At 44.1% G+C, this 13769-nt stretch overlaps 1 protein-coding gene across 1 annotated transcript in view; it reads right to left on the reverse strand.

The window, feature by feature from the left end:
• Positions 1 to 13769, reverse strand: part of DNAH11 (dynein axonemal heavy chain 11) — a 361565-nt gene that overhangs the window by 53451 nt on the left and 294345 nt on the right. Inside the window, exons 66-70 of the mRNA XM_088457375.1 lie at positions 13141 to 13345; positions 12448 to 12612; positions 10711 to 10851; positions 2062 to 2232; positions 785 to 907 (exon numbers count right to left, since the gene is read on the reverse strand). Coding sequence (XP_088313501.1) covers positions 785 to 907; positions 2062 to 2232; positions 10711 to 10851; positions 12448 to 12612; positions 13141 to 13345 — 805 coding nt within the window. The remainder of the gene's footprint in view (positions 1 to 784; positions 908 to 2061; positions 2233 to 10710; positions 10852 to 12447; positions 12613 to 13140; positions 13346 to 13769) is intronic.

Below are 13769 nucleotides of genomic sequence, written 5' to 3' on the forward strand. Positions count from 1 at the left end.
GTTACACCGAAATCTATGGATTGTCTAGCCAGGTGGTCATATTGTATATCCTCACAGATGCTATATGTGGAAAAACTCGTGTTTACTGATGAATCAATTTCTGAGTAATTCTCATAGTCTAATTCTTTTATTCCTATATCTTTTGTACTGTCCGTAGTGTACTTTCCAGCATGTATCTTTGTCATATACTGCTGATATGTCATATGTAATTTCTTATATATTGGAGTTGTAGTTACATTACAACTACCCTTTGTTATAGTTACTTTCTTATCAGTTTTAGAGGTGTGCTTGTTCTTATAATTTATGGCCTGTTTCTTGCCTACTTTATCTCTGATAATTTGAGGTTTTCGTCAAAATAATGCTGTCTTCATGTTTCTTCAGTCTGTTGTGTTTTGGATTTTCTAACTGTATAAATTAGTCATCCCCCTTGTATCTATCTAGTTCTTTATACAGATTATCGGCAGATTGACCGGTATGTTCGGGCAATGATTGATATCGGAAACGACCAGCGGGAACGCACATTACTGGTCGTTTCCGACATTTGCATGACCGATTAGCGAGCGATTCAATGATAACGATGTCATTATCGTTCAATAGCTCTGTTTAATCGGGCAGTGGATGTGCGCCTTAACAGATAACATGTTTCCGAGGATATACCTGCTAACAGGTGCCGATTTATTGGGTCAAAAGGGCACATGACCACAGTGAAATGGGTGTGGTTCGGGTGGGCCAAGGGTTTGTCCTAATGAGCCCAGATTTTCCTGGACACATTATTCACGATTACCTTGATGGCACTCCACGACTGAACAGACAAAAAGTCGATGGGACTGCGGTACACTTGGTCAACAGGAAACCGTAGCAGAACATCTAGTTCCAAAAAATCAATTTCCTTCAATTTCAGAAGAATCTTTGGGGACAGAAAATACAGGGTAAAGTTACATACACCACACTGACAAATCAATTATAATTTCTACAATATAAGGCCGTATTCAATTAGCGGCAAAAACTGATGTTTTTCGCCAAACAACTACAATATTTTCGCAAAAAAATAGGCGAAAACGCAATTAATTAGTGAAAAAGAAAAACTGGAGAAAAGTTTTCTCCATTCCAGACAAAGCGAAATTAAATGCAAAATCCCTATTTTTGGCTAAAAATGTGAGGATTTCTTTCAGAAGCCTGTGGACACCCCCCTAATGATAAATGACCCCCCAAAAATGTCGTAAGTTGCGCATTTTGTTGAAAAACTACCGTGCAAATATTGGGTAAAAACAAAACAACAAAACATTGAAAATGGTTTTAATGTATTGGGTCTGATATTTCGAAGGATGGTATGGATGTGTGAAATATTTTAAATATCGCACACGGTTGCAGCAGGCGTTTTTTTCATGGTTTTTAAAATTGCGTTTGTACGACACGAAAATGTACTTGCATCCAATTTAACGTGCCCCCAATTTACAGGGAACAGTAATCTCCTGGGAAAAAATAGCTTCCTATCATTTTCAAGGTTTTTTTTTTTGTTTTCTTCCCCAAAATTACGCGGTCATTTTTGCTAAAGTCCGCAACTTACAAATTTTTTTGGGGTAATTTATCATTAGGAGGGGTGTCCAAAGGGTTCTGAAACAAATCCCCACATGTTTAGCAAAAAATAGGGATTTCGCATTTTTTTTCGTCTTGTCTGGGATGGACAAAACTTATCTCCAGTTTTTTTTCCGCCAATTGCGTTTTCGCCTGATTTTTCTCGAAAATATTGCTGTTTTTTGTCGAAAAACATCCGTTTTCGCCTTTTGCCGCTAATTGAATATGGCCCTAAATCTGAAAAATGTACAATTGAAATAAGAAAGAAAAAAAATAAAAAAATCATTCATACTCTTTAACTACTGCAATGTTCATACGTAACAGAAGAGGCAGCCATTTTATGTGTAGTGAGGTCACATGACGTGTGGATTGCTATGCTGAATTCTCACAAACCAATGTTCTGCCCATATGCTGGCTGCAGCCACTTTGTGTAGACGACAGACAGCTATAGCTTAGCATTTCACTATAATATAATACAGTATCTACCTGAAATGCAGTCTGGGATAGAAATGTTAGCTTGTCCTTTTCAAACAGCCCCTGGCTCGTATAGAGGAACGCAGAGTACGTAATACACTCAGTAAGGTTTGCCACCCTCTGTTTTACATCTTCTGATGTCTCTGCACGCCCGATGGCTTTATGGAATACTACATTAAAAGCCTGAAACAACATGGAATTATTGATCAGTTTTAGCCATCAATACATAATAGTAATAATAATAATATGCATGTATTCTACCATCATTGTAGCCTTGTTACAATTCATGTAAAGCGTAACAAATATGCTGGCACTATATGAGTAGATGTTAATAAATGAATAGCTGATAAAGTTGATTGATGCACTCCAGATATGGGGTTTGTGGACTTATTGTACTGTAGCGTATATATCACACTCTAGCTATACATATAGAACACAAGGATGTAATATGACTGTGCTGCTGTGATAGCAGAGGCAATATCTAGCTGCTACTAAATAAATACATGGGACAAGCATAGAATCATTTTTCTAACAAAAATTTATATTTATTTGTGCTACAAATCTGTTTCTTCATTCACAGTTACGTCTCATGCCTATAATAAGTGACGTTTTACACAGTTACGTCTCATGCCTATAATAAGTGACATTTTACACAGTTACGTCTCATGCCTATTAAGTGACGTTTTACACAGTTATGTCTCATGCCTATAATAAGTGACGTTTTACACAGTTATGTCTCATGCCTATAATACGTGACGTTTTACACAGTTACGTCTCATGCCTATAATAAGTGACGTTTTACACAGTTATGTCTCATGCCTATAATAAGTGACGTTTTACACAGTTATGTCTCATGCCTATAATACGTGACGTTTTACACAGTTACGTCTCATGCCTATAATAAGTGACGTTTTACACAGTTATGTCTCATGCCTATAATAAGTGACGTTTTACACAGTTATGTCTCATGCCTATAATAAGTGACGTTTTACACAGTTATGTCTCATGCGAATTGTGAAGCGGAGCCAGTGGGCCAAGGTCTGTTTAATAGCTGGCCAGCCCCACTTATGAACGTCATAAGACGTACAGAGAATCCGACTTGCGAATCTCCCTGGTCCTTTTCACATAAAGCCGGAGAGCCCTTACCACATCCAAGGAAGCCTCTAGCTGAGAAGGATCCGCAGTCTGGAAAGCAGGTACCACAATCTCTTGATTTATGTGGAAGTGGGGTGCCACCATGGGAAGGTAGCCCAGGTGAGTCCGCAGTACAGCCCTGTCTGAATGGAAAATAAGGAATGGGAAGCGACAAGATAGGGTGCTCAAATCACCAAAGCAATGGCTAGCAGAAAAAGTTTTCCACGTGAGCCAGAGCAAATCCACCGTCTGTAACGGTTCAAACGGTTCCGACTGGAGAGCTTGCAGAATAGGTCCCAGGGAGCCACAGGAAACATGAACGGGGGATGAACATGGAGAATTCCCTGAAAAAAATTTTTTACGTCCAGGAGCAGAGCTATCTGCCTTTGGAAGAGAAAATACATGGCTGAAACCTGGACCTTCAAGGACAAGAGCCGGAGGCCCAAATCCAGACCTTTCTGCAGAAAGGAAATGATACGGGAAAGGGGGAAAGAACTGGGGTTAAGACCTTTAGTCGTGCACCAAGAAAAATAGGTACGCCAAACCCGGTGATAGATACGTACCAAAGAAGGTTTCCTAGCCTGCAACATGGTCCGAACAATCCTCCTGGAGAATCCTTTTGCTCTTAGGATGGATGTCTCAAGAGCCACCACATCAAAGCAAGAAGGGCCAAATCCGGATGGAAACGGACAGAGACAGAAGATCTGGCTGCAGAGGAAGATGCAGTGGTATGTCGATGGAGAGGCCCAGTAGATCTGCCACCAGAATCACAGGCACAAAGGTCAATATGATGCCACCAGGATCACAGTGCCTCCCTCCAGTTTGAACTTGTGGAGAACCTGAGGAATCATTGAGATCGGAGGGAAGACGTAAATTCGAGTGAAGGTCCAAGGAAATGCTAGGGTATCTACCAGGAGAGCTTCTGGATCCTTGGTACGGGAGCAGTATCTCGGTAGCTGATGACTGAAATGAGACGCTATCATGTCGATTTTTGTCAGGTCCCCCTGGCGGTCTAGGAGTTGGAAGACATCTGGATGCAGCGCCCATTTGCCTGCATGAACATCCTGACAACTTAGGACGTCCACTTCCCAATTCTGAAAACCCCGGATGACAGTACTAGAAGATGATGGTCTGCTCAATGAAGAATTCGGTTGACTTCCTGCATGGCTCCCTGACTGCGGGTGCCGCCCTTGTAGATTATGTAGGCCACTTTGATTGCATTGTCTGACTGTACCTGCACCGGATGTCCTGAAGAAGGTGCTGTGCCTGACACAGAGCCCTGTAGACGACACGTAGTTCCAGGATGTTGATGGAAAGCTAGCTCTCTTGCAGCATCCAATGGCCCTGAAAGATTAGGTGACAGGTTACCGCCCCCCAACCCCCAAAGGCTTGCATTGGTGGTAAGAAGGACCCAGTCTTGGATCTAAAAGGGTCGTCCCTTGTCCATATGTGAGCGCTGGAGCCACCACAGTAGGGAGAGACGTACCTCCTGGGGAAGAATCAGAGTTTGCGCCTTGAGGTTTGGGCGAGACTTGATCCACTTGCTTTAGAACGACCCTCTGGAGAGGCCAAGAGTGGAATTGACCGTACACCACCATGATGAACGTTGAGACCAAAAACACCAGAACCTGTATGAACGAGTGTATGGTCACCAGATGCTGGCCTAAAAATGTGCTGATTCTGGCCTGTAAGGTCATAATCTTGTCCGGAGGGAGGAAGACTCTCTGAGCTCTGGAATCCAACAAGGCTACCAGGTGGAGCATCTCCTGGGACGGTGATATCATGGATTTCCTCCAATTGATTACACTGGGGAACAGTCAGTCTGTTGCCAAGGATTTAAGAGTCGATTTCGATTAATTTTGTGCTCCTGATCATGAATATGCCATGCTTATTTTTCAAACGGCTCTAGTTTTTGAGATATGCATATGTCTTTAACATTTATGAAAAATGTAATTAAACAATGTTAAATAGTTAAATAGTTATAAACATATATTTTTTTATTCTGATTAAATTTGATTCATAAAATGATAATTACATACATAAGTGTTAGGAAGCTATGAAAACCGTTTTTTTGTAGGATTTTCTTTTGTATTTTTGTTGCGGGCAGTCCCTCTGCAGACTCCAACAGTAATCGGCCATCATGTGACGATCCCACCTTCCTTGATATCTATCTTCCATTACCTAAAAATCCTGGTGGAACCATTCATACTGTTCTTCGCTTAAATCTCCTAGATTGGACGGGAAGTTCTCTAAATGGCTGTACAAAAAATGTACTTTAATACTCATGTTGGCACCTACTTTCTCTAAACATTTTAGCATGTTGTGAACTAATTCATGATAGTTGTCTGCTTTGTGATTGCCTAAAAATTTTGAATGACAGACACATAACTCAGCTATGCTTCAGATTCGGTTTCAGTCATAGATGTGGTGAAATTTGGATCCTTCACCAGTTTCCGTATCTGTGGCCTGTCAAAAATTCCTGCCTTTAATTTTTCAATACTAAGAGATTGAAATGTTCGACAAATATACGTGGAACAATCGCCGGACTTGCCCAATGCTTTTACAAATTGTTTCATTAAACCCAGTTTGATATGGAGAGGCGGCAGTATGATTTTTTTCCTGTCAATTAAGCTCATGAATGATGTTGGCTTTTCCTACAGTTATAACTTCTCTTAGAGGCCATATGGTTTGCTGCCAGTGCTTTTGTTTTGCATGACTATCCCATAAGCATATGTGACAAGGATACTTAGTATATCCACTTTGCTGCCCAAGAAGAAAGTTTACCATTTTTAAATCAACACAAACAGACCACTGATGCTGAGAATAAGCTATATTTTCTAAGACTAACTTGATATTTTCATTCTGTTCTTTAAGTTTTTTTGAATGACCGATAGGAATCGACGCAAATTTATTCCCATTGTGCAGTAATATGCATTTTAAGCTCCTTTTAGAACTAGCCAAAAAGAGCCGCCAGTCTTCTGCTCGATATTCTGGTAAGCCCATCATCTGGAGAACTTCCGGAATATTGTTGCAATGCACAAGATTGTTATCTTGGCTAAAGAATGGCAGTATGGCTTGCTCTCTATTTCGATACGACGTTATAGTAACATCCAGCTCAAGACAGTGCTTTTCTTGAAAACTGGATGCTTAAAACTCAGTTCCTTTTTTGGATAAATTTAAGTCACAAATTAAATCGTTTAGTTCCTTTTGAGAAAATTTGTTTGGACTAGAGGAACTTTCTTCAAACTCACTTTCATCTGTGTTGTCACTTGCACTGAATGAAATTAACATTTCCACATCATCACATTCAACTTCGCACAAAGAACTGAATGATGGTACAGGTAAATCTTCGCTATGTTATTTCGGTTGGTTGTTGTCACTCAAGTGATCTTTTGGCTCACACCACTTCATAGGTATGCTGAAATTAAGTCCTTTTTGATAACCTTTAGTCCAATTGCAGAGTGATTCCACGTAGGCTTTATAAACTTTGTGAGGCACCCAAATCTTGTCTTGCTGGCTTATGTGACGTCCAAAATAAGCCTGATGCGCTTATTTTATGAATACAGTTATATTTTTTCTTTCTTTGGCAACACTATATTTGCCATAAATATAACAAAAAAACATCAGGGTTGTTAATACACGTCTCCGAGAATAACTCATTTTTACAGCGAAAACATTTTGTTTCACACAATTAGTGCTAACTCTCAACAAAAGCTGAGGACGTACTGAACAAAACAAGCCCAAATGGCAGGAAATTGGTTGTGGTGGGACAGAGAGAGGGCCGAGCAAAGGAACAGGAGGTGTGCTAGCTGCGTCACTCGGTCCTCTCCGTTGCTCCTCTCTGTATGCTGGGAGGAGGCGTGGCTGTGGTCTGAGGATGTCCCAGCAAGCTCAGCAGTGCACGGCCACGCCTCCTCCCAGCGTTAGTGAGGAGATATGAATGTGTTATGCGTTGTTCCTCTCTGTATGCTGGGAGGAGGCGTGGCTGTGGTCTGAGGATGTCCCAGCAGTGCATGGCCACGCCTCCTCCCAGCGTTAGTGAGGAGATATGAATGTGTTATGTGTTGCTCGTCTCTGTATGCTGGGAGGAGGCGTGGCTGTGGTCTGAGGATGTCCCAGCAAGCTCAGCAGTGCACGGCCACGCCTCCTCCCAGCGTTAGTGAGGAGATATGAATGTGTTATGCGTTGTTCCTCTCTGTATGCTGGCAGGAGGCGTGGCTGTGGTCTGAGGATGTCCCAGCAGTGCATGGCCACGCCTCCTCCCAGCGTTAGTGAGGAGATTTGAATGTGTTATGTGTCTCGAACGTGACTACCATCTACGTTATCACAAATAAAACAAATTCTTATTATTGTTGAAAGAAGGCAGTTGTTAAAAAAGCAAGTTGATTCTGTTAAGTAAAGCAGGCCTAGACTTTTAAGGTAATTCAAATGGAGAAAATAATTTTTCATTAATTTGAAAACCGGAGGCAATTCAGCTATAGCGAAGATCTAATGCGAAAATAGGACCTGCGAGTACTCTCAAACCGATCTTAAATCCTTGGCAAAAAAATAAATCATTTTTTTTGTTCCCCAGTGTTATCCATCTGTGGGACTGTAGACTCTCCATTGTTAGATGGATGTGATCTGTGAGAACTGTAGGAGACTGGCCCATATAAAGCAAGTCGTACGGCAAATATGAACTGCCAGAAACATACTGGTGTAAAATCCTAACCCTCTCAGGCCATGAGACAGCGAATAGGCTGTGTAAGAAGGCCGGTGGAAAAGAACCTGGACGGCGGACGCTGTCAAAAAGTGAGAGCGTAGCCCTGAGATACGACATGTCTGACCCAAGCTTCTGTCGTGGTCTGCATCCATACTGCTGAAAAAGCCGGCGTCCCACTCCTAGGACCCCCGGGAGGAGGCACCCCCATCATGCGGCAGGCTTGTCCACTGGACCAGGGTTGCTTACCTCTGGGCTTGGAGCTTTTAGGGCGCCGAACCCTGGCTTTTGGGAAATGGCTGACCTCTGGCTGTGCCCTCCGGATGAAAGGAATGAGAGACTGTAGTCCTAAGTCTCGGAGTGGCAACAGATGGTAAGAAAGCAGATTTAGATGCTGCTAACGTGGTCACTATCTTGTCTAATTCTGGACCGAACAGAACATCACCCGAATAGTGAAGGGCTTCCAGGGCCTTTTTTGATTCCGTGTCCGCCTTCCAGGTGCGCAGCCTGAGAGCAGCCAACAGCTTTAGCCACCCTAGCCGATGCAAGGGCTGGACGAGCCAAAGCACATGCATTAACATAAATCGACTTTACATTTTTTCCAGCTTCCTATCAGTAGGGTCTTTAAGAGATACCGTGTTATGGATAGGCAGTAGAGATGACCTAATAAGACAAGTAATGTGGGCATCCACTGGGGGAGGAGACTCCCACTTTGCCCTATCCACTTCTGGGAGAGGTTAAAGGTTGCAATAGGCTTGGAAACCGGAAAGCGTCTACTAGGGTGAGTCCACGCCTCCGCCAGGACGTCTTCTAGCTGTGCTGAAGACGGAAATCCCGCAACTGTCTTCTTCTGCCTCTTAAAAACAGGTGCCTTGGATCTAGGAGGTTGCTTCGAGTCCTCCACTAGTAGAATGGATTTTATTGCTCTTATAAGAGCTTCTACGTCTACTGGGGACATAGCCTCCTCTGGGACAGAAGACGTCTCAACATCGGAGGTAATGGAAGCACTTGCCATGCCATCTGAAGACACCTCTGAATTCAAACCTCTGCCTGATAATGGAGTGGAGCTTTTGCATGGAGCAGGCCTACGTCTAGGAGCCCTATCCTAAACTAGCATCTGTTGAAAGGGCATGGACACCTGAGCTAACCCCAGGAATGACTGTGCAAATGTCTGCATCCAGGGTGGTTCCGCCATGGGAAGCTGCGGCACAGCACTGGGACAGGTGGCACTAGTCCTGTCACTCGGTCTACAAAATGTGACATTACCTGAGCTGGATTCCTGGCTAGAATCAATGGGCGAAGGCACATGTTGCAGGACACCAAAGCAACTGACACAAAGGCCATTGTGCTCTGGATCCTGAAGAGAAATTAAATTAAGACACTTCTTACAAGTGTGCAATACTGTAGCGTCTACCTTCTTGGTAGTTTTATTTCTGGACATCCTGAGAGTCGCAGAAAAGGGTCTTTAGGCAGAATCAGTATATATTAGAGTAAATATATATATATATATATATATATATATATATACACACATACTGGGAGCAGGCTACGAGAGGAGACTGGATCCCAGCTTCTCTCTACAATGCTGAGACAGGCAATGGGGTAAATTGGCTGCTCAGCATTTAGGAGGGGGAGAAGAGAAGGGAGGATCTGCCTGGGGTTTACTGGCCGTGGTGGGAAAGCACTCCCCAGGGTTGGGGGAGAATAAAGTGCTGGGGACCACCTAAAGCAGCCCCCCTATAAACCGGTGCCAAGCTCCTGCCAGCACCAAACTCAAACTGATGGCCTGTGGCTAGGGGCAGGGTATAGAGGAGAGGAGCCTGGGCTTATTGGTCATTTTCATTAACTTACTTGGTGCCCAGACTCTCCTCTCCAGGCTATACCCAGTGTCATCCCTGTGCACCCTAGTGGAGAAAGAAGAAATGACAGTTAGGATCTGGTTGGCTGGAACTTTGGGCCTGATTCAGACCCACTCGCGAGCGGCTGTCCGCTCGCAAGTGGGTCGATGTTATGGACTGAGCATGCGCACGACGGAGGGAGCTCCGTCATGCGCATGCGCCAGACGCGACGAGCGAAGGAAAGTCCTTCGCTCGTTGTGTCCGATCAAAGGGGGCGTGCTGTCAATGTTGATTGACAGCACGCCCCCTTTGGTGGGCGTGCCGGGGGCGTGCCTCCCTGACGGGGGCGTTCCTAAGGGAACGCCTCCCGTCAGAAGCCGGCCCACTGACATCACTAGTGATGTCAGTGGGAGTGATTTTGGCTCTGATAGAGCCAAAATCACTCCGGAGCTTGCGGTTGAAAACCTCAACCGCAGGCTCCGGCTCGCAAATTCGATGGTCGCGATGGTCTCGACCATCGCGACCATCACAATGCACGCTCGTATAGCCTGTGGGTGGTGACCCACAGCTATACGAGCGTCCAGGAGGACGCTCCATGAAAATGGAGCCCGGCCCTCATTCAGAGCGTGCGCTCTGCTCAGAGCGTACGGCTCTGAATGAGGGCCTTTATCTCCATCCTTTTTATCTCCATCCAAGGCTTAGTAAATAGATCCCATAAATCCAGTGATTATAATGCTACTGAAGCGCCCACACACGGAGTTCCGGCCGCTGACATGAAGTTGATAGTAGGTCACAATAAGTGAATCTGTCAGTTGCTGCTCCTACGTGTCAGTGTTACGACGCTCAGCAATGATGTTATAACAAAGTGCTTCCAATGGGAGCAAGGCGCCCCCAGGGCTAGTGCCAGCACTGTGTATCCCCAACGTGACAAAGACACATATGTGCCTAATGATCATAGCACAGATAACATCATTAAGAGAACACACATACCTTTAGTGAGAACTGGTAAATTGGATTTATTTTACTGAGATCACTCATAACAAAATACAGGAGAGACGCTCTGGCTGCTGCAGGCCTGTAGTGTTCTCTGGCTTCATTAATTTTTATCTCATTCTCTTTAGCTTCAACCACCTGTTAAATAATAAAGATACAATGAAACCAGACAGACATGATATCTGCGCCTCTGCAAGATGTCTTTAAAGGGATTTCCACATCTTGCAAATTAATGTTTAAAGTTCCACTTTTCCCTTTTTGTAAGAGAGGTTCAGGGACTGCAAAACTAGAGGAGGAGGTTTATCGTCTCATTAATGTGCAAGCAACCACATTATCAGCATGTAAGTATGTTTATTGGTAACCTCTGGCGTGCTCAGACACTGAAATCTATAATTACAGCTCTGGAATATATAACATCTCTTATCTGAAAGCATCATTCCATTAACTCTTATCGCTTTTATACAGAACCCTGCCGCTGAGCCACCATATTTAACTCCGTAATTCCCACACCCAATACTTTTGAGAGTTAAAGAATGGCCTTGCTGCACTACAATAACCATACTGTCCGGTTCCCTACAAGAACCATACACTCTGTTCCTTATTTTGATTCCGATACTTATTTAGCTTTTTTAAATGCAGCTTCGATAAATACTTAAAAAAGCTCCAGAAAGTGAAAATTTCATCCACGTGTCATTATTACTATTACAATTTATTTATAGGGTGCCACAAGTGGTCCGCAGCACCGTACATACGTCAACAGTAGGACAGTACAGGGTACACAGCACATTACATTACAATACAGTAACCAAAATATAAACAATTAACAATTAGCACCACAATTCTCAGTACACAATAAAGCTGGGAAGCTGAAAGCTGTCATTGAAGTGCTAGAGAATAGGGCTGTGAGACAGTAGGGAGGAGGACCCTGCTCCTAGGAGCTTACAATCTAGGGGAGAGGGGAGACAGACAGATGACATGAGTGTGTAGATGGGGACCCGAGTGCAGGAAGTAGGCAAGGTAGAGATGGCTGAGGCAGGAGGGAGAGCGACCTGGGGACATGGTTATGTGGTGGAAGGGTATGGTTTGATGAACAGGTGGGTTTTCAGTGCAAGTTTTAAGCTATAGGTCGGGGAAAGCCCGATCGAGCGAGGGAGCTCATTCCAGTGAAGGGGGGCTGCACGGGCAAAAACTTGGATACGAGCATGAGATGAAGTAACCAGGGTAGAGGAGAGGCAATCGTTATTGGCAAACCGCAGTGGGCGGGAGGGAGTATGTAAGGAGATGAGGTTGGAGATGTAGGGAGCAGTAGAGTTAGAGAGGGCCTTGTATGTGAAGGTGAGGAGTTTGAAGAGGATTCTGTATGGGAATGGGAGTCAGTGCAGGTTTTGGCAGAGGGGAGCAGCGGAAGTGGAACGGCGGGAGAGGAAGATAAGTCTAGCTGCAGCATTGAGACTGGAGGGGGGCAAGATGGCAATATGGGAGGCAGTGAGGAGAAGGTTGCAGTAGTCAAGCCGAGAAAGTGAATGAACAATCAGTTTGGATAGCATTCTGGGAGAGGACAGGCCTAATGCGAGCGATGTTGCGTAGCTGGAACTGACAGGATTGAGTCAGAGATTGAATGTGGGGGGCCCTGTATCATTGGGCAATACTGGAAAATAGGGACATTCCTAGGGACAAATCTCCAAGTACATTGAGATGAATTTCACAATAGTCTCCAAAGTATGAACACTCTACCTTGAGCTGGATCTCGGCAGCGGTGGATTTAGTGGATTCAAGTTTCTCCACGAGCTCCATGTCACCTAAGAAGTTGCCCTCTGCTGCGGAGAGGCGGATTAGTAGCTCATCTTCCAGGTGCTTCAGTTCTATTTTAAATTCATTTTGCTGCTTTGTTAACATGGACTGAGGGTGATGGATGAGAAAGTATGGGCTGTTAATGAATGTAGGGTGTAACATCTATGAATAACAGGTGGGTAATGCATAGTATTGCAGTAGCTCTTGAAGAATATAGTTTTAAGTCAGAGGTACCGAGCAGCACACAATTACATGAGAGGCCTGTATAGCAACATTACTGCACATAACATCAATATTGTTACTTTAAGACTAGTACATTAAACTGATACTGGGACTATTACAGTTGTCTACATGTCAGGCAGCATTTCATCCTGATTCCAGTAACTATATTGTTTTCATTAGAAAGCTCCAGCAATGTGCACAGAATACAGGTAGGGAAGGATCGTCCCAGTCACAGAAAGATTTTGCCCATGGGAATCTAACCATAGTGCACCAAGTGTGTACAAATATTTTTAGTAGACCCTAATAGTTATGCCATGCTGTATTAATGGAGATGTCAATCAAAAGTCCCTCTTGCTTTTACTGCACTTAAATAAAAAAAGGGTCTCATCCACAGTAGTGCACAGACTGCCGTACCTTTAAGTTCTCCAGATCGGGTCTCTCGACGCTGACCACATCCGCCAGCAGCTGGTCCTCCAGCCCATCTGTGGTGACTGTGAAGTTAATGAGCGTGGTCTGAGCCTGGAGCTCAGGCTTGTAGTGTGGATTTGCAAGCTTTGTATGAAGAATTAACCGGAAGTTCTTGCTGTATTCACATTCTTTGTCCCCTATTTTAATATACCTGTTAAATAAAATAAAATTATACAAAAGCTGTTAAATAACATTATGTGGGATGTAGTTATGAGACCGGCGGCCGCGATGCCGCCGGTCTCAATCTCGATGCTGAAAGTCCGACACGGGACTTAAGATAGGCGTTGAAATACTGACGCCTATCTTAATCCCGATGCCGGAACACAGAAGGATGCCAGCCCGAACGAGGTAAGTGCGGGGCGGCCTTAGTGTTAGCCGCAGGGGGGAAGGGTTAGGTTTACGTAGCCTAGCGGGGTTAGCATTAGGTTTTTTTTTGGGGGGGGAGGTTAGGTTTAGGCACTAATGGGGAGGGCTAGAGTTAGGGTGCAGGGTGGGGAGGGTTAGGGTTATGCTACAAGATGGGAGGGTTAGGGGGAGAAGGGGGAAGGGTAAGTATACTTACCCGACTCTGTCGG

Source organism: Taudactylus pleione, unplaced genomic scaffold (genome assembly GCF_031769625.1).
Source record: "Taudactylus pleione unplaced genomic scaffold, aTauple2 ptg000758l, whole genome shotgun sequence".
In the NCBI taxonomy this organism is placed as follows: domain Eukaryota; kingdom Metazoa; phylum Chordata; class Amphibia; order Anura; family Myobatrachidae; genus Taudactylus; species Taudactylus pleione.